A 20,215-nucleotide genomic window follows, 5' to 3' on the forward strand; every position below is an offset into this window, starting at 1 on the left:
ACGTAAAAGCATAAACGTTTTATGTCAACAAATTAAGTTAAAATGACAATAGAAAACTGGGAAAAATATTTCCTACATGTTACCAGAGAGAAATATAGGTTCCTAATCTAAACAGACAATTCACATAGGAAGAAATGTAAATGGGCCAGAGTTCAATTTTTCCAGTAATCAGAGAAATATAAATTAAATCAAATTGAGGTACCACTTAAAATTTACCAAATTAGGGCTTCCCTGGTGGCGCAGTGGTTGAGAGTCCGCCTGCCGATGCAGGGGATACGGGTTCGTGCCCCGGTCCGGGAAGATCCCACATGCCGCGGAGCGGCTGGGCCCGTGAGCCATGGCCACTGGGCCTGCGCGTCTGGAGCCTGTGCTCCACAACGGGAGAGGCCACAACAGTGAGAGGCCCGCGTACCACAAAAAAAAAAAAAAAAAAAAAAAAAAAAAAATTTACCAAATTAAGGACTTCCCTGGTGACGCAGTGGTTAAGAATCCACCTGCCAATGCAGGAGACACAGGTTCGAGCCCTGGTCCGGGAAGATCCCACATGCCGCAGAGCAACTAAGCCCGTGTGCCACAACTACTGAGCCTGCACTCTGAAGCCCGTGAGCCACAGCTACTCAAGCCTGTGCACCTAGAGCCCACGAGCCACAACTACTGAAGCCCATGCACCTAAAGCCTGTGTTCCGCAACAAGAGAAGCCACTGCAATGAGAAGCCTGCGCACCGCAAAGAAGAGTAGCCGCTGCCCACCGCAACTAGAGAAAGCCCGTGCACAGCAATGAAGACCCAATGCGGCCAAAATAAATGAACACATTTTAAAAAAATAAATTTTACTAAATTATCAAATATTCATTTTAATAAAACGAGAGTGTCAGGGGGCACCATGGGAGCATGCATCATAAAACTGCTGATGATAGAAACTGTCATCGTAAAGGTTATAAACATCTTTTGCATTCTAGGGCAGCAGAGGGGATCTGTTTGCAGAGGGGATCTGTTTACAGAGACGATCCTCCCTTTGTTCTGGATTGTTTTGGAAAGACCACTTTCTTGAGCCCTCTTGGTCAGGCAGCTGTGAAGTAAGAGCCTCCTGCTGTACTTGGGGACGCCCAAAGCCAGCTGCTTTAGACTAAGGTGTTAAGTATTCTATTCAGTTATATAAACTGGGTCAGCTAGTTAAAGAACTTTTTTTTTCCCCCTTAATCTCGATTTTGGACTGCTCTATGCAGGAGGGTGCAGGAACAGGAGCTGAAGCAAGCTTTAGACGGGAGGCCAGGATTTCTTCTCCCCTGGGGTGGGGGGCTGGGGAGGTCTGCATGCTGGGCAATAGGGACCCAGTCAAGGGCACTGAGCTCCTGCACAGAGGCCAGTGGGGGCTAAGAAGAAAGCAGGCATGTGGCCCCCGTGAAGAATCCCAGACTGTGGACTTCCGGTTTATTTTTAATTTTTAAATATTTATTTATTTATTTGGTGTGCTGGGTCTTTAGTTGCGGCATGTGGACTCTTAGTTACGGCATGTGGGCTCTAGTTCCCTGACCAGGGATCGAACCCGGGCCGCCCTGCATTGGCAGCACGGAGTCTTAACCACTGGACCACCAGGGAAGTCCCTGATCTCCGGTTTAAATCTGCCTTTTGTTCTTCCCCAAACCTGCAGCCAGGTTTTGTCAGGTTGGTGGTAGCTGCGCTTTAGGGAATTCAGGGAGGGTGCTGGGCCCAGAGAAGCCATCCTGGGAGCTGAAGCCTGGAGATGTCACCAGATGGCAGGAGGTGACCCATTTCTGGGGAGAAGGGCAGTGGTCCGGAGGAAGGGAGGTGGCCGAGGTGACGAGTGGCAACCAGGTCAGAGCAGGAAACAGGAAGCATTGCTTGGAAGTCCCGGGCAAAGGGAGCCTTGGAAGACCACTTGGTCTCCCGGGCTGACGCTTACGTGATTTTCACTTCAGTATTAAACAGCAGAGTGGCCCAGGGGATGCAGAATCCCAGGACCCCTGGCTGCAGGCTGGAGGCAGGAGAACAGGCCCTTTTATAATGCTGGGTGACTGGAAACTGCACCTGCAAACTGGAAGACAATTTTCCAATTACAGCAAAACCTTTTAAAAATGTGCATCCTCTGACCCGACAAAACCGTTTCCTGGAGTTTATCCGAAGGTCAAAGAAAGGTAACTGTGCAGCAGGGATCTGTGAACCTGGATGGGGAACAAAAATATGACACCTTTATTTCCAGGAACCTCTCGATGAAATTTAGCACTTCCTTCACTTACAAATGTAGGCAGCAAACCACAGCAGAATTAGCCATACCTGCGGCTTTGCTGTCAACAGAAATTACAGTGTTGCAGAAATCAGAGCGTCGGTCACTCACCACCATTCCAGAGTTCCATCATTATTAGCCCCACTATGGGATCTTGCTATTAAATGCATTCATAAGAAGCACATCCATAACGACAACCCATTTTTTTTGCGTTTCATAAGACTTTTTTTTTTTTTTTTTTGCGGTACACAGGCCTCTCACTGCCATGGCCTCTCCCGTTGAGGAGCGCAGGCTCCGGACGCGCAGGCTCAGCGGCCATGGCTCACGGGCCCAGCCACTCCACGGCATGTGGGATCTTCCCGGACCGGGGCACGAACCCATGTCCCCTGCATCGGCAGGGGGACTCCCAACCACTGCGCCACCAGGGAAGCCCAAGACTATTTTTTAGAGCAGTTTTAGGTTTACGTAAAAGTTGAGTGGTGATCATTTTGAAATGTATGGAAATATCGAATCACTATGCTGTGCACCAGGAACATAGTATTGTAGGTCATTATATTTCAAAAACAAGTGAACAAACTCATAGAAAAAGAGATCAGATTTGTGGCAGGGGTCGGGGGGTGGGGAAAGGGGGAATTGGGTGAAGGTGGTCAAAAGTACAAACTTCCAGTTATAAGATAAATAAGTACTAGGGATGTAAGGCACAACCTGATAAATATAATGAATGCTGCTGTATGTTACATATGAAAGTTTTTAAGGAAGTAAATCCTAAGAGTTCTCATCACAAGGAAAACAACTTTCTTCTATTTTTAAAATTTTGTATCTATATGAGATGATGGATATTCACTAAACTTACTGGGGTCATCATTTCATGCTGTATGTAAGTCAAATCACTATGTTGTACACTTTAAACTTATACACTGCTGTGCGTCAATTATATTTCAGTAAAACTCACAGAAAATAAAATTGGGAACGAGGGAATTCCCTGGTGATCCAGTGGTTAGGACCTGGCACTTTCACTGCCAAGGGCCTGGGTTCAATCCCAGGTTGGGGAACTAAGATCCCACAAGCCACGCTGCATGGCCAAAAAAAAAAAAAAAAAATTAAAATTGAGCAGGAAGGGACTTCCCTGGGGTGGCGCAGTGGTTAAGAATCCGCCTGCCAATGCAGGGGACACGGGTTCGAGCCCTGGTCCGGGAAGATCCCACATGCCACTGAGCAACTAATCCCATTAGCCGTAACTACTGAGCATGTGCTCTAGAGCCTGTGAGCCACAACTACTGAGACCACACGCCTCAACGAAGAGTAGCCCCCGCTCGCCGCAACTAGAGAAAGCCCGTGTGCAGCAACGAATTCCCAACGCAGCCAAAAATTTAAAAATTAATAAATTAATTTAAGTGTTAAAAAAAATTGAGCAGGAAATACAGAAAGTTCCCACATACTTCTCGTCTCACTGCCTCCAGAGTTTACCCTATTATTAATGTCCTGCATTACTGATACATTTGTTACCATTGATAAACCAATAATGATCCATTATTATTACTACTTTTAAAAAATTTATTTTATTGAAGTACAGTTGATTTACAATGTTGTGTTAATTTCTACTATACAGCAAAGTGATTCAGTTATACATATATATATTCTTTTTCATATTCTTTTCCATTATGGTTTATCACAGGATATCGATTATAGTTCCCTGCTCTATACAGTAGGACCTGTTGTTTACCCATTCTATATATAATAGTTTTCATCTGCTAACCCCAAACTCTCAATCCCTCCCTCCCCCACCCCCCTTCTCCCTTGGCAACCACAAGTCTATTCTCTATGTCTGTGAGTCTGCTTCTGTTTCATAGATAAGTTCATTTGTGTTATATTTTAGATTCCACATATAAGTGATATAATATGGTATTTATCTTTCTCTTCCTGACCTACTTCCCTTAGTATGATAATCTCTAGGCCCATCCATGTTGCTGCAAATGGCATTATTTCAATCTTTTTTATGACTGAGTAGTATTTCATTGTATATATGAATGATACCTTATTCTTAACTAAAGTCCACAGTTTACATCAAGGTTCACTCTTTATGTTGCACATTCTATGGGTTTTGACAAATGCATAATGTCACATATCCACCATTACAGTACCATATAGAATATTTACATTGTCCTAGAAATGCCCTGTGCTTCACCTATTCCTCCCTTCCTCTCTCTTTCTGAACCCCTGGAACCACTGATTTTTTTACTGTGTCTAGTTTTGCCTTTTCCAGAATGTCATATAGCTGGTATCATACAGCACGTGGCCTTTTCAGACTGGCTTCGTTACTTAACAATATGCAGTTAAGGTTACTCCACGTTTTTTCATTAAGCTTAATAGCTCTTTTTTTTTTTTGGCCATGCTGCGCGGCTTGCAGGATCTTAATTCCTTGACCGGGGATTGAACCCTGGGCCACAGCAGTGAAAAGTGCAGAGTCCTAACCACTGGACCTCCAGGGAAGTCCCAATAGCTCATTTGTTTTTATCTCTGATAATATTTCATTGTCTGGATTCCCACAGTTCTTTATCCATTCATCTACTGAAGGATATCTTGGCTGCTTCAGTTTTGGCAATCATGAATAAAGCTTCTATAAATATCCATGCGCAGGTTTTTGTGTGGATGTAATTTTCAACTCATTTAGATAAATACTAAGGTGCTCAATTGCTGGATCATATGGTGAAACTATGTTTAACTCTGTAAGAAACCACCAAACTGTCTTCCAAAGTGTCTGTGCCGTTTTGCATTCCCACCAGCAATGAAGGAAAATTCCTCTTGTTCTACATCTTTGCGAGCATTTGGTGGTGTCAGTGTTTTGGATTTTAGACATTCTAATAAGTGTGTAGTGGTAACTCACTGTTGTTTAATTTGCAGTTCCCCAAAGACACGTGGAGCATCTTTTCATATGCTTATTTGCCATTTCTGCCCCAGGTTTAATCATAAGCTTAGGTGATGCTTTCTGTAGGAAGGCTATCCTCCCCCACTGTTATCAGTTAGCCTTTGCTGTGTAACACACAGCAAAACTCAGTAGTTTATTTATTTATTTTTAATAGTTATTTCTATTTATTTACTTATTTGGTTGTGCCGGGTCTTAGTTGTGGCAGGTGGGCTCCTTAGTTGAGGCTCCAGGGCTCCTTAGTTGCAGCACGTGGGCTCATTAGTTGTGGCATGCGAACTTTTAGTTGCGGCATGCATGCGGGATCTAGTTCCCTGACCAGGGATCGAACCCGGGCCCCCTGCCTTGGGAGCGCGGAGTCTTAGCCACTGCTCCACCAGGGAAGTCCCAAAACTCAGTGGTTTAAAATAAACTCACACATCTGTGGGTGTTGTGGGGTTCAGCTGATCGCAGCTGGGTGGGGCGGGGTGGCGCTGGGTGCTTCAGGCCACATCCAGCCTGAAGACCCGTGGGCTGCTCTGTTCCATGGGTCTCACACCTTCTTTGGAGCAATGTAGCCCAATTTAAAAATATATTTTGATAAATGTGTTTCAGGATAATTTGTTTCCTTTGCAAACTTTGGTATATTATTTTATGCATTTTAAAATATTATTTTTTTGGAGTGGGAGGCTTCTCCTGGTGGCCAGGGGCTCTCTTGAACAGAGAAGGTTAAGAAATCTTGGTCTACAGGGATACACCATGCAACTTGGAGTTGAATCCTGAGAAGCAGGAAACAACCAAGACATAATGCAAGGGAAACTGGTAATTAATCTTGGTTGTATCTTTACAATGGAATACCGTGAGGGAAATAAGAACTTTATTGTATAAGAATAATGAAATAAAACATTAAAATTATATTCAGTGGAAAAAAACAGGTTATAAAATAATATGTACAGTGCTATCCAACTGCTTCCCTGCACCCCTGGTACCTACTGACCTGCTTTTGGTGATTATAGTTTTGCCTAAGAATTACTCATTAAAGAAAATAAACAATTGATGAGATGTTTAGAGAAGTTAGCTGAATTCCCTAAGGTTGGGCACCTCCTCCGGGAAGCCTTTTGGATTCTCCATCCCCTTTATTCCTCCCGCCCCCACCCCATCCAGCGTGTCTGTCCTTCTACACCAAACCCAGGGTGTGTTTTTACTACGCCAAACCCAGGGTGTGTTTACTAATCACTGACTCAGGTTCATCTCTCTCTCTCTCTCCATTTGCTTCTCAAGGGCAGGAGCTCCATGTTACTTACCTTTCAACCTCCAGCACCTTCTATAGCAGCAACAAGGCCATTTATGGAGTACTCATTGGGTGCCGGGTGCATGCAAAACTCCTTACCGATGTCTATTCTATCTTCCCAGCAATCCTGAAAAGAGGATGGTAAAATTCCTTCCATTTAACTGATGAGACAAAGAAAGCTCAGAGAGGTTAAGCAACTCATATGAGGTCACACAGTAAAGGGCTGAGCTGGGACTTGAAACAGGTCTGTCTGTGTCCAGAGTCGTGCATATACCCTCCTCTCTAAGGGTCTGATGCATGGTGGGTGCTAGGTAGGTATTTGTTGAATGAGTGGCTGGATGGAGGGCCACACAGCTAGCAGTGCTCTACCTGAGACTCAAACGCCAGTCCTTCTTTTTCCATAGCCCTCTGGATGCTCAGGAAAGACACCTTTTGCCCTTTTCTTTGTCAGCTCTGACCGTCTTCCAGCAAACTCCCCTTCCTTTGGGCTCCTGAAGCCTGGGGTGGGCACTGGGGATCTGGGGTGCTCAGGGAGGGGTCTGGAGTGCCAGAAAGGAGAGGCCTTGTCTCCAGGAACGGCCAGGTGGGGAAACAGCCTGCCTGGCAGATGGGCAGCCTGGTGGCACCGGGCTGGACTCAAGGAGGACCTGCTTCCCTTGGACGGCTCGGAAACCAGGAGTCTCCAAACAGAGCTGAGGGGCAGATGCAGGAGGGCGGTCACGACTGGGCCCTGGGGGTGGCTGGCCAGAGGAGTCCCCCGCACAGATATCCTCCAGAGGGTTGAGCCACAGGAGGCAGGGACAGGAGCCACAGGACATGGCGTTGTCCGTGAGCACCCGACCACGGTCAGGAGCTGGAACCGAGCCAGGGAAGGATTCCAGCCTCCGTCATGCTGCTGGCTGGGGGCCAGGGCACATTGCTGCTGGAGTCGGCTTCCTCTTGTCACGCTGGGCCATTTCCAGGGGTTGGCAGGGACCAGAGGAAGTCAGATCCACCTGGGGCTCCGAGGGGCCTGTGTTCACATTCTGGCTCTGCCACATTCTAGCTGTCACTTCAACTCCCTGGGCCTCAGTCTCCCTCTCTGTAATAAGAGCACCACCTTGCCTTTCCCAGTTTGGACATCTTTGCATACATTCCCCTGTGTGTTGTGAACCCACAACAACAGTGTGAAGTAGGTATTATGGCTCCACTTTAGAGAGAAACTCACATCGTCATATTGGATTAGAGGCCCACCTGACTCCAGTAGGATCACATATTAGCATATTACATCTGGGACTTCCCTGGCAGTCCAGTGGTTAAGACTTCGTGCTTCCACTGCAGGGGGCGTGGGTTCGATCCCTGATTGGGGAACTAAGATCCCACATGCCATGCAGCACGGCCAAAACAAAACAAAGCAAAACATATTACATCTGCAACGACCTATTTTCAAATAAGGTCACATTCTGAGGTACTGGGGGTTAGGACTTCATGAATCTGGGGGGGACACGATTCAACCCATAACAACACTGCCACGAAGTAGGGGGTCACAAAGACAGCCCTTGAAGCAAAGGAGCTCCACTGCTTCCTAGCTGTGTGACCTTGGGCAAGTGACCTAACTCCTCTGGGCCTCAGTTTTCATGACTGTAAAATAGGGATTGTGCATATCACTGACAGACGGCTCCAGCTGCTGCCTTTCCAGATCCACCCTCATGTTCCTGCCGAGGTTGCAGAAATGGGCTGCTCCCAACTAGTGACTGAGCAGCGGGGAGCTAACTCGGGCTGGTCCCCACGAGACACAGGACGCCTTTAACCAGGACTTTCCAGGTCACCTGACTGACACTTTCCTATAACTGCACTACCTGCCATCTGAGACCCTTCTTACTCAACCCACCGCCCCCCCACCCACAGGAGTCAGACCTTCAGACCTGCATCATGGTCTGATGGCATATCCCAGACAGGGGTAATAGTTAACACATTCCACAGGAGTGGTTGTGACGACGCTGCACGTGAAGTAATCTGTGTAAAGCCCTGAGAAAGGTGCTTGGCACTTGGTACGTGCTCAATAAAAGTTCATTCATTCACAAAGCATTTATTTAGTGTCTGCTATGTGCTAAACACTGGGGTTGCAGAGATGAGTAAAACCTAGTCCCTGCTTTCAAAGAGGTCACAGCATCTTTGAAGAGGTAAACCAAAGTGAAGATAGCAGTAGTGCACAGAGAAACTGAGAGCACGACGTGGGGGTGAGCATTCTGGAAATGATCTTTTTTTTTTGCGGTACGTGGGCCTCTCACTGCTGTGGCCTCTCCCGTTGCGGAGCACAGGCTCCGGACGCGCAGGCTCAGCGGCCATGGCTTACGGGCCCAGCCGCTCCCCGGACCGGGGCACGAACCCGTGTCCCCTGCATCGGCAGGCGGACTCTCAACCGCTGCGCCACCAGGGAAGCCCTCTTCAGCGTCTTTAACAGCACCTTTCCAAGCTGTTACCTGCAAACCAGATTCACTGCAGGGCTGTGTGTGAGGCTGAACAAAGGACTGACGGCATCTGCTGGCTCCACGGGGAGCTTGCTGGAGCCATAGAAAGCCTTGCTGCAGACCTCATGACAAAGGGCGGATCCAACCCTCAGGCACAGCCCTTCTCAGTTCCCAGAAGGTGGCCAACGAGCTGCATGGCTGTTTCTTCTGCATGGCTGCTTGTTCTTCTGCTGTTGGGGGTTTGGAAAGGCCTCGCTGTGGTGGCATGGAGTTATCTGATGTCCCAGGCCACGTGTGTGCTTCACAGTGCATCGGGGCCCTTGTCCCCGCCAGGTGGCCCGCCCACCTGGGCACCTGGAGCTTGCTCTGGCTGTTTAAACAGTTATCAAGGTCAGCAGTAGTGACATCTTTGTTCCTCTGGCAGAAGCGTGACTTGGACTGATGGCAAACCCTGACCCACAGGGTTGACCTGGGGAAAATAGGATCCACTTTACAGCTTGGTTCCCAGGCACGGTGACCCCAGAGGAGAAGGGGGGGCCTGTCCCCAGTGGACTTCCTTGGATCCACCCCTACCCCTTGGGAGCTCAGTGTCTTGCAAACAGGAGGCGCTGACTTGATGCTTGTTCTCCCAAGTGCCATGCTGAGCCCAGTGTCTTTTTGCTCCCTGGAAAATCAGACTCGAGGAATTTTGGAAAAAGGACTCATCATAGTGTATTGGTTAGGGGGTCAGGGGTGGAAAGAGGCATTGGGAGGTTATCTAGAAGCCCCAAGTCTAGTCCCAGCTCCCCTGTAAGTCACTTGGGGACGTTGGGACTGCCTGTCCCCCACTTGCCTCATCTACCAATGTATCCATTCATCTCTGTCTGACTCTTCAACCAATATGATGCCTGCCACACACGGTCACTGAGCAGCTTCCCCAGGGCCTACGAGGAGACCCAGAGCTCAAGTGCTATAGTTCCTGTCCTTGGAAAGGTCACTCCAAACAATAACTGTGGTTTTAAATGATAAAAAATTACGGAGGTAGTGATTCTTGGTGAGGGAATTGATGGGGTTCAGGGCAGGCCATCCCCAGACATGCCACTCTGGCATACTGATTATTTGGAATTAAATTTCTTGGGAAACAGCCGGTGCGAGAAATGCTTACCCTCCTTTGTCCCCCTGAAAAAGCAGGAAATAAATCTCCCGTGTGAAGATACCCTCTACCAGGAGGAGGGGAGGCATCCTTATCGCCAGAGATAGCAAATTCAAGGTCTCAAGGCCAAGGCTGTATGAACAAACTTTGTTACTTCTTCATTAATTTGCTACCCCAAGCAAAAAGGCTTCCCTTTTGTCAAACCTTCACAAGTAATTGTTTCTTTGCCCACAGGGTATAAAAGCTGCCTGTTTTAGTCACTTCTTTGAGCTTCATATGTTTGGGGCTCCTGTATGTTCAAAATTAAATTTGATTGTTTTTCTCCTGTTGATCTGTCTTATGTCAATTTAATTAAATTAGACCAGCCAAAGAGAACCTAGACGGACAGAGGGAAATTCTACCTCCCCTACAGGATCAAGAAAAATGTCAAGGGCTTTCATTTGCTAAGGGCCTTGAAGATGGAGCAGAAGTTCACCGGGCAGGCAAGTGTGGGAACAACAGGGACAAAGACGGAGGCAGGAAACAGGCGGTTGTCTGAGAAACTTGAAGAAGTTATGCCGAGGCTTAGCTGGGAAGGGCCTTGGCGGGTCTGCTTACTTCACTGGTTGCCAGGAAAAGCCTTGGTGTCTCCTCCTACTATAACGTGTTTTCACCCACAACAGCAGGACACTTAAAAAAAATTTTTTTTAAATTTATTTATTTTTGGCTCCGTTGGGTCTTCGTTGCTGTGCGCAGGCTTTCTCTAGTTGTGGCGAGGGGGGTCTACTCTTCGTCGCGGTGCGCGGGCTTCTCATTGCGGTGGCTTCTTTTTTTTTTTTTGCGGTACGTGGGCCTCCCACTGTTGTGGCCTCTCCGGTTGCAGAGCACAGGCTCCGGACACACAGGCTCAGCGGCCATGACTCACGGGCCTAGCCGCTCCGCGGCACGTGGGATCTTCCTGGACCGGGGCACGAACCCGTGTCCCCTGCATCGGCAGGCGGACTCTCAACCACTGCGCCACCAGGGAAGCCCACGGTGGCTTCTCTTGTTGCGGAGCACGGGCTCTAGGCACACGGGCTTCAGTAGTTGTGGCTCACGGGCTTAGTTGCTCCGCGGCATGTGGGATCTTCCTGGGCCAGGACTCGAACCCGTGTCCCCTGCATTGGCAGGCGGATTCTTAACCACTGTGCCACCACGGAAGTCCCAGCAGGACACTTCTGCCACCGAGTGTGTGGGTTCCCCCAGCCAGCAATACTCCAGTTCTCTGCAGACACCAGTGGGGCGCCCTGAATTTAATTCATTCTAACGCTAACTACCTGGAGTCAGTGCAGACCCCACAGGTTAAGGGTCGAGTACACAAGACCGTACCCCCCTTCAGTTGCAAGTAGAGGGTCCTCAGGTTACCCACATTTCTGTACAATTTGCCTACAAATCAGGGATTCCCTCCACCCCCTCCTCACCTTTCATAATTTGCCATAACAGCTCACATAACTCAGGGAAACACCTTACCTCTGCCGATTTATTACGAAGGATACAAACTGCTACACGAAGAGGTACATAGGGTAAGATCTGGTAGGGTCCACAGAGAACAGACCTTCTGTCCCCGTGGAGTTTGGGGTGTACCACACCCCCAGGAAGTGGATGTACTCACAACTCAGAAGCTCTCCAAACCCCTTCGTTTAGGAGGTTCCATTACATAGGCATGACTGATGAAATCACTGGCCACTGGTGATTAACTCAATTTCCAGCCCCTCTTCCCTCCCTGGAGCAGGAGAGGCAGGGACTGAAAGTTCCAATCCTCTAATCACAAGGTTGGTCCCTCTGCGATGAACCCCCAACCTGAAGTTATCTAGGGGCCCCCGGACACCAGTCGTTCATTAACCGTAAACTCCAGTACAGTGGAAAGCTGCTTGTTATGAAAAACAAAAGATGCTCCTATCACCTCTGTCAGGAAATTTCAAAACCCTTTCAGAAGCTCTGCACTAGGAACTGGGACGAAGATGAAATATACATTTCTTATTATATCACAACATCGCAGAGTCAGAACTGAGTTCAAAATCCTGACATTTCTATGTTGGATGACTTGCTGAATTAGAGTTTCCTCCTTTATAAATTAGGATGATTAGAATACCTATCTCACCAGGTTGGAGCGAGAAGTAAAAAAGTGTATGATGAAAAAACATCCAACAAGTTCCTGACATCCAGTAGGTGCTCAATGCGTGTTTATTCTCTTTTAAAAAATTAAAGTTAACTCTGAATGTAATAAACATCAGCACCTACCACAGGTCAGGTCTTCCCGTGGCATCTCATTTAATCCTTGCAGTCATTCTGTCAGATAGATTATCACTCTCATTCTACAGAGGAGGCTACTGAGGCTCAGAGAGGGCAAGTGGCTTGGTCAAGGTCACACAGGCGACAGGATATGGAGCTGGAATTAGAATGGAGTGGGCTGGCCTCCTAATCTTAATTCTTTCCAGACTCATCCTCAACAGACAAACCACCATCCTCAGCAACCCCCTTCATGGCAGAGACTGCACATAAGCTCCTGGTATCCATTTCCCAATCCTTTTTCAGAAACAGAAACTGTAGTTGGTCACTTTGTAGCTCAGTCCAAAGCCTTCATTTCCTGACCTCCCTTTCAGTGAGATATGGTCATGGGCTTAGGTTACAGCCATTCAGATGTAAGGAGAAGCATCATGAGGAAGTCTTCTTAAAAGGGAAGGGAGATTGCTTGCAAGTAAATGTTGATTTGAAAAAAAAAAAAAGAGGAAGCAAATGCCATCTTCCTACCTTTCTCTTTCCTTCCTGCTGCATGAACTCAGACTAAATGACTGGAGCTCAAGCAGTCATCTTGGGCCATGTGGAGTTGTGCTGGTAGGACAGCAAGATGGTGAATCACGCAGTCCTAGACTGCCTCCGTCTTCCCTCTTCTGAATATCAGCTCTTCTCTATTAAGCCTTTCCTTCAGCATTTAAACAGGCTCAAGTCTCTCCCAACCTAAAAGAAAAAACTCTTCTCAAACCCATGTTCCCTCCCACCAACTGGGAAGAACCACCTATTCTCAAGGTCTTTGTGTCTCCATTTCCCAGCCATTCCTCAACTCACTGCATCTGGGTTTCTGTCCTACCATTCCATCCGAACTGCCTGGGCCAAGGGCCTCCGGATGGCTAAATCTAACAGGCTTTCTTCGGTTACCTTCTAACTGGATCTCTCAAAAGCATGCCACATTGCCGCCCACGCCCTCCTCATCTTGGGTTCTGTGCCACCTCTGCTCCTCCTGACTCTCCAGCTGCGCACTCTCTGTTGGCTTTGCTTACTAACCCGCTGCTCTGAGCTCCAGTCTTCTCTGTCTAAGGAATGATCTGACTTCTTTTCTTGCACATCTCAAAAGCAACTCAAACTCAACATATCCAGGGAATTCCCTGGCGGTCCAGTGGTTAGGACTCTGCGCTTTCACTGCCGAGGGCCGGGGTTCAATCCCTGGTGGGGCAACTAAGATCCCACAAGCCACGCTGCGCAGCCAAAAAAACCCCAACGTGTCGAAAATGAACATTCTCCCTCTCCTCACACCTAGCTGTTCTTGCCAGAGATCTGGGAGAATCTTTGACACATCTCTTCCCATCATCACCCACAACAAATCCATGGTCAAGCCCTGACGATTTCATCTCCTAAATAAAGTTCATCGACCGCCATCAGCTGACACAAACCACTCTAGGGACTGTTGCCTGGATCCAGTACAACAGTCTCCTAATTGGTCTGTCTCCACGCCAATCCCCTTCTAAACACCAATTCTGTACACAGTAGTCAAAGGGATCTTTCTACGAACAGGGTCATGTCAATGGCTTGCTCAGAAGTCAACAACTTTCCTTTGTCCTCCAGACAAATAGCCCAACTCCTGCCTGGGGCTAGCAAGGTCAGAGCCTGCCCCCTACCCCCTACCCCCTACCCCCTACCCCCTTCACCTCACTCCCCCTCCATCTCTGTTCCAGCCACAGCGGCCTTCGGTGACACCCATGCTTCCTGAACCCACCCGCTCCCCTTCCTCTGCCTTGTGCACTAGGTGTCCCCTCCGGCCCTTCCTTGTCGCCAGTTACCTGCCACACTGCCACGCCTGCCACATCCATAAACTCCCTTCACAGTAAGCAGCACCATTCGAAATGACTTAACGTATGTAAATGTTGTCCTTCCCAATTAACATGTTAGCTTTTGGAGGGCCTGTCTTGCTTGCTGCTTCACCCCAAAGGGCCAGGCACAGTCACCCAATGAATATTTATTGGGTGAATGAATAATTCGCCCTCTCCCGCCCCTATAGTGCTCATAAAGTACCCTAATCCAGGGTCTTAGGAGTCCCACCTGAAAGGGATCCTGAAGAAAGTTCGTAAATAAAGATGAAGAGGGGGAACCACAGAAGGAAGACGCCTTTCTCTTTATCTCTTACGGGAGAAAGAGTAGAAGAGCGCGCCTGCGCGTTCGCTTCCCTACGGCCGCATCCTACTTCGGCCGTAGGGTGGCGCCGGGCGCAAGCTCCCTGGCAGCGCGGTCCTCCTGGCCGGCTTTGGGCCGCTCTAGCCGCCTTTCTTGCCTGCTCTGCCGGGAGGCGGGCGCGCTCGCGGAGGTCCCTCCAAGATGGCGGCGCAGAGGAGGAGCCTGCTGCAGAGTGTGAGGAACCCACTCGCTCTTCGGGCTGGGGGTTGGGAGCCCGGGGGAACTTGTCGGGTGCAAGCGCGGCTCCTTCTCCGCCTTTGGTCGCCTCCCCGTCCCTGTCGGGGCGTGGCCGCCGCCCTCCCCTTTTCCGGGCCGGCCCCCCCCCTCATACCCGACCCCGGGTGCGTGCGACCCCGCAAGGCCCGCGCGTGCGCGTTGCCGGCCGGGCCGTTGGGGGTTCGGATTCGCGGTCCAGCGGCCGCGAGCGTTAAGGGCGCGTGGAGGCTGGGAGCGTTCTGGAGCCTGCAGGGACAGTGGCGCGCGGCCGCCGAGAGAGCCGGGGTAGCGAGCCTACCCCGGGCCCTGGGCGGGTCGTGCGATAATAATAATCATAGCAGCCGCAGCAGCAGCTAGTTGTGTATCGCTTGCTATATCCCAGGCTTTGTGCCAGTAGCTTTATATTTCTAAGTTTAATTTTTCATAACAGCCCCGTGAGACAAGTACTGTAATTCTTCCTGTTTTACAGATGAGGAAACTGAGGCACAGAGAGGTGGTCATTTGCCAAAGGCCACACAGCTGGTAAGTGGCAGAGGCAGGATTAAAATCAGGGATTCTGATTCCAGAAACCCTCTTAACCTCTAGGCTATACGGAGGGAATGTCTGGGTTCTGGTCCTGGCAGTAACTCACTGTGCTTCCATCAGCCTCAGTTTCCTTATCCGTTAGGTAAGAACAGGCAGTGGGAGGATTGTCTTGAGGCTCCCCCCTCCCCCCTCCCCCGGACCCTCATGGGTTTGTCGCTGGTGTCTTCCAGCCCCTGCATTCTTTTGACACGCATATACATAGATGCACATGTGTGTTGGCACCATGGACCGAGGGCAGGTTGCTGGGCCCCTGGGTCCTCCTCAGACATGGCAGTCTGTTGTACTTGCCTGTGGACTCGTCTGCCTCCTGTACTGGAAAGTGAACTTGAAGAGAGGGGAGTAACCAGCACCTCCCACCGCTAGGTGCCGGGCATTCAATAAATTGTTTATAAAATAATGAGTAAAGCATTTGAGGCCAGGTCCAGTGCTCAGCCCTGACTTTACAGAAATGCTGCAGATCTTGGCCCTACTGCCCTAAGGGGTCTTGAAGCGTTGGAACCAGAAGGTATGGGTGGCCTTCACTGCTGTAATCTAATGAGAGGCTTTGTGTAGACTCTCTTGGAAATTTGCTCTTCCAGGACAGCAATTCCCAGCTTTTCCCAGTGGGGAATGCTCTCTTCCCCTCCACACCTTTGGCTGTCCCTTTATTTTACTACTGCCTGGCAGTTCGGCCTTATCCTTGAGTTGGTTAGGTAGGCCTGGCCCTCTGCTTTGTAGGAGGGCAGGGCCCCTATGTAAATGTCCCCAGTGTAGTAAATATTCCAGAAGTACTGGCTGGATGGTGGCAGATGCTTGTGTGGTTAACTGTCATAGGCTGACGTGGCTTGCTGAGGAGAGAGGCTACCAGCTTCCCAGCCTTATTGGTGTGATGGAGCCCAGGGGACTTGGGTTAGACAGAGGCGAGCTTTGCTAGCTCCACAATGTGTTCCTCGGTGGTGTGCAATCTTTTAAAGTTGGATGGTTAGCTTTAAGCACATAGCGCTGTGATGAAAGGCAAAGCGATGGCAGGCATGTCCACACCAGACCCCTCCCACGCTAATGAAGATGAAGACATCTCTGCTCACAGGGTATCCGAGGGTCCACGCGGTGTGCTGGGCTTGGCCTGCCCTCCACTGGCCTGAGCCTGGTGAGAGTAGTTCAGACACCGTCATTCAGCAGGTGGCTATGAGAGCTGCTGGTCTGTAGTTACTGGGCCTGGGGATACGGAGATAAATAAGGCAGATGTCCACCCCCACTGCATTTGCAGTCCTGCGTGTGAGAAGGAGCCTGTATCACTAATGTGATGTGTAAGGCACTCTAGTGTCAATGTGTTGAGGGGCTGCAGATGGCCTAATGTGACCAGGTCAGTGGAGGCTTGCAGGCAGGGCTGGGGATATGCTATCGTGGTGCTGGGAGGGAGTGCCAGGGACAAGATGGCAGAGCGCTTCGTGGAATGTCATCCTGAGGAGTTTCACCTTTGCTCCCCAGGTAGTGTAGTACCTTAAAAGTTCTTTTTTTAAAAAAATAAAATTTGTTTTTTAATTTTTGGCTGCATTGGGTCTTCGTTTCTGCACGCAGGGCTTTCTCTAGTTGCGGCGAGCGGGGGCTAGTCTTCGTTGCGGTGCGTGGGGTTCTCATTGCGGTGGCTTCTCTTTTTGCGGAGCACAGGCTCTAGGCGCGCGGGCTTCAGTAGTTGTGGTGCGGGGGCTTCAGTAGTTGTGGCCTGCAGGCTCTAGAGCGCAGGCTCAGTAGTGGTGGCTCACAGGCTTAGTTGCTCTGTGGCATGTGGGATCTTCCCGGACCAGGGATTGAACCCGTGTCCCGTGCATTGGCTGGTGGGTTCTTAACCACTGCGCCACACCAGGGAAGTCCCCTTAAACGGTCTTTTGAAGAAAAGATGAGCTTTTGAAGTAGTTTCAAAAAAACTTGGCCCCTTCACAGCCTGATAGAACAGCTCAGGGGTCCTGTATGGCCTTGGGCAAGTCACTAACATCCCTAAACCTTGATTTTTCACTTAACATTCCTGAACCTTGGTTTCCCCACCCGAGAGGACTCCCAGGAGTGTTGTCAGTATTAAATGAACACATTACACTCCTGGCCTGGTGTGGTTACCCTCCAGCCATGAAGCTCCACTTTCAGTCCTGATGTGAATGAAGGCCTACGCTTCATTCCCTTAAATGTCACTGAGTACTCAGTATGTGGCAGGCACTGTGTAGGTGCAGGGGACCCTGCCCTCGTGAAACTTATGTTCTAGTAAGGGAGATAGGAAACAGAAAGAAGTGCAGAGTACATATGGTATAATAATATCCAGAGTGTAACATAGAGGGCACTGCGAGGAAGAATAGGCGGGATTCACAGACAGCAGGGTGAAGGGCCTGTAGACAGAGTGGCCGGGGAAGACTGTTGAACGTTTGATGAGATGAGGTGGGGGTGTGGGAGGGAGTATCCCTGCATAGGGAACAGGGGTGCAAAGGCTCCCCTATTAGGGGAGCGTCAGGGAGGCCAGTGTGGCTGGAGTGGAGTACGTTGGGGGAGTAGTAGAAGCCGAGGTCCGAGGGAGCCTGGTGGATCCTGTCGGGAGCTTTCGATTCTGTGCTAAGTGTGATGTGAACCTCTAGGGTGGGTTTGAGTAGGGGCGTGAAGCGATCCGATTCGTGGCTGGAGAAAGAGCCTTCTATCGCGAGGCAGGCGTTTGAGCGGCGAGAGTGGAGGCTTGGGACCTGCTGCGTGGTGCTCCCCGCTGTCCAGGTGTGAGACGACAGAGGCTCGGGCAGTGACGGAAGAGGAGTGGTGGGAAGGACCCAGTTCTGGCTGTGTCTGGCGGGGTAAGAGCTGATACGGTTTGCTGACGGACCAAGTGTGAGGTGTGTGACAGAGGAAGAAGAGTCGAGAAGGACTACAAGGTTTTGGTTAGAACCACAGTGGTGCCATTTACTGAGGTGGGGGCCCTGGAGGAGGCATGCCCTGGGGCGGGGAGAATCAAGAGTTTAATTTAGTCTAAACTACTATTTACTTAATTATTTAAAAAGTCAACTTGAAATCAAATTTTTCCTGAGCAATTATATCTATGAAATCACAGGTCCTAGCCATATATTTTTCTTCTAATGTATGTTAAAATAAACACATAGTGGGGCTTCCCTGGTGGCGCAGCTGTTGAGAGTCCGCCTGCCGATGCAGGGGACGCGGGTTCGTGCCCCAGTCCGGGAAGATCCCACATGCCGTGGAGTGGCTGGGCCCGTGAGCTGTGGCCGCTGAGCCTGCGCTTCTGGAGCCTGTGCTCCGCAACGGGAGAGGCCACAACGGTGAGAGGCCTGCGTACCGCAAAAAAAAAAAAAAAAAAAAAAAAAAAAAAAAAAAAGAATCCGGCTTCCAATGCAGGAAACGTGGGTTCTATAAAAAAAATAAAATAAAATAAACACATAGCCTGAAAATAAAAACATCCTTTAGACCATCACCTACAACCATCTCATATGCCATCAGAATGTGGTCCAGCTGCTCCAGCACACGGTAAGCTCCACAATTATTAGTAGCCCCTTTAAGAATGTATTAGTGCTATATTTGTGATGAAAACATAGAGAACCTTTGATGGAAACCCTAGTGAAAGAGGTGGGGGCCAGGAGTGGGGTCGGTCCCAGAAAAGCGAGGAAGGAAAAGGGGGTCATTCTGAAAGATAGAGATGGCAGGAGGCATCATGGTGGTTTAGGCTTTTTGGAGAGAAAGAACTGCTGCCCCCACCCAGAGCCATCTTCCCGGGGGCATGATTCTTCCTTTCTGAGCTTCCTTTTTGCTTCTAAGGAATCCTGGTGCTTTTGCCACAAAAACACTTGGCCTTTTCATACTATAATTTGATATTCAAGCTGTGGCCTGAACTTGGAATCATGCTTTTGTCTATTTCTGATGCCCAGGAGTTTGAGATGAGTCTCTGTGGGGACTTTTATGGACTACTTTTTTAAAAAATTAATTAATTTATTTATTTTATTTTGGGCTGTGTTGGGTCTTCATTGCTGTGCTCAGTCTTTCTCTAGTTGTGGTGAGCGGGGGTTACTCTTCGTTGTGGTGTGCGGGCTTCTCATTGCGATGGCTTCTTTTGTTGCGGAGCACAGGCTCTAGGTGTATGGGCTTCTACTGAAGCTCGCGGGCTCTAGAGCACAGTCTCAGTAGTTGTGGTGCACGGGCTTAGTTGCTCTGCGGCATGTGGGATCTTCCCAGGCCAGGGCTCGAACCTGTGTCCCCTGCATTGGTGCAACCACTGCGCCACCAGGGAAGCCCTTATGGACTATTTTTATGTGACATGGTCACGTGTACATGAGGTGCTGATGCTGAAATATATGTGTACAAGGTGTGACCCTCTTAATGGGTTAAATACAATTGAATAACTACAGAAATTTATACCAAAATACGAATTTTGGAATCTCCCTCAGAAAATCAAGTTAAAATTAGGCTTTTCGAGACAGATTCTTTCTTGTGAGAAATGAATTTGTAACCCATCAAAGAGTTAAGTGAGCCATACTCACTGTTGTATGTGTTTACGAGGCTCTAAGCCTGAGACTCCCCTTTCTCAGCTTCTCACGACTCATGTTCAGGCGCTAAGCACCGCTTGCTGATGGTGCCACGGGCCTGGCATTTGCGGGCGTGGGAGAAAGTGTGCATCAGTGTGTGCAGGGGTGGAGGGGTGGGTGGTTTGTGTGAGTAGAAAATACATGACCTTTCCGAAAACTGTTCAGAAACGTGGAGGGAGGAAGCAGGAGTGTTGGCAGTCTGGTGGGTTTTAATAGAATCTGCAATGAATGCTTGGTATGGATAATCCCTGATGGCGGTGGAGAGAAGGGGGAGAATACAACTGACGCTTACCCGGCCACAGCAGGGTGAGAATGATTTGAGGGCCACTGCTGAAATCAGGGAGGACCAGATACTCTCCCACTCCCACACGGGTAGCACCTCCTGGAATTCTC

The 20,215-nt window shown here is 49.3% G+C and overlaps 1 protein-coding gene and 1 long non-coding RNA gene across 4 annotated transcripts in view; one reads left to right on the plus strand and one right to left on the minus strand.

Annotated features, from left to right (window-relative positions):
* Positions 1 to 14,856, minus strand: LOC136792305 (uncharacterized). The gene is made up of 4 exons (XR_010835945.1): positions 14,352 to 14,856; positions 12,789 to 12,995; positions 6,451 to 6,598; positions 1 to 2,182 (listed from the first exon to the last, which is right to left on the minus strand). It is a non-coding gene; the product is annotated as an uncharacterized lncRNA (long non-coding RNA).
* The window catches only part of TAB1 (TGF-beta activated kinase 1 (MAP3K7) binding protein 1), a 25,067-nt gene continuing 19,343 nt past the window's right edge, over positions 14,492 to 20,215 (plus strand). Inside the window, exons 1-2 of one of the 3 annotated variants that reach the window (XM_067010234.1) lie at positions 14,609 to 14,657; positions 15,169 to 15,221. Coding sequence is in view for 2 of the 3 variants with exons in the window: in XM_059082419.2 (XP_058938402.1) it covers positions 14,625 to 14,657 (33 nt within the window). In the remaining variant the exon portion in view is untranslated. Of the gene's footprint in view, positions 14,658 to 15,168; positions 15,222 to 20,215 lie in introns of all 3 variants that reach the window. The other 2 variants (XM_059082419.2, XM_067010233.1) reach the window with 2 other exon arrangements.

This window comes from Kogia breviceps, chromosome 12, assembly GCF_026419965.1.
Source record: "Kogia breviceps isolate mKogBre1 chromosome 12, mKogBre1 haplotype 1, whole genome shotgun sequence".
NCBI lineage: Eukaryota > Metazoa > Chordata > Mammalia > Artiodactyla > Physeteridae > Kogia > Kogia breviceps.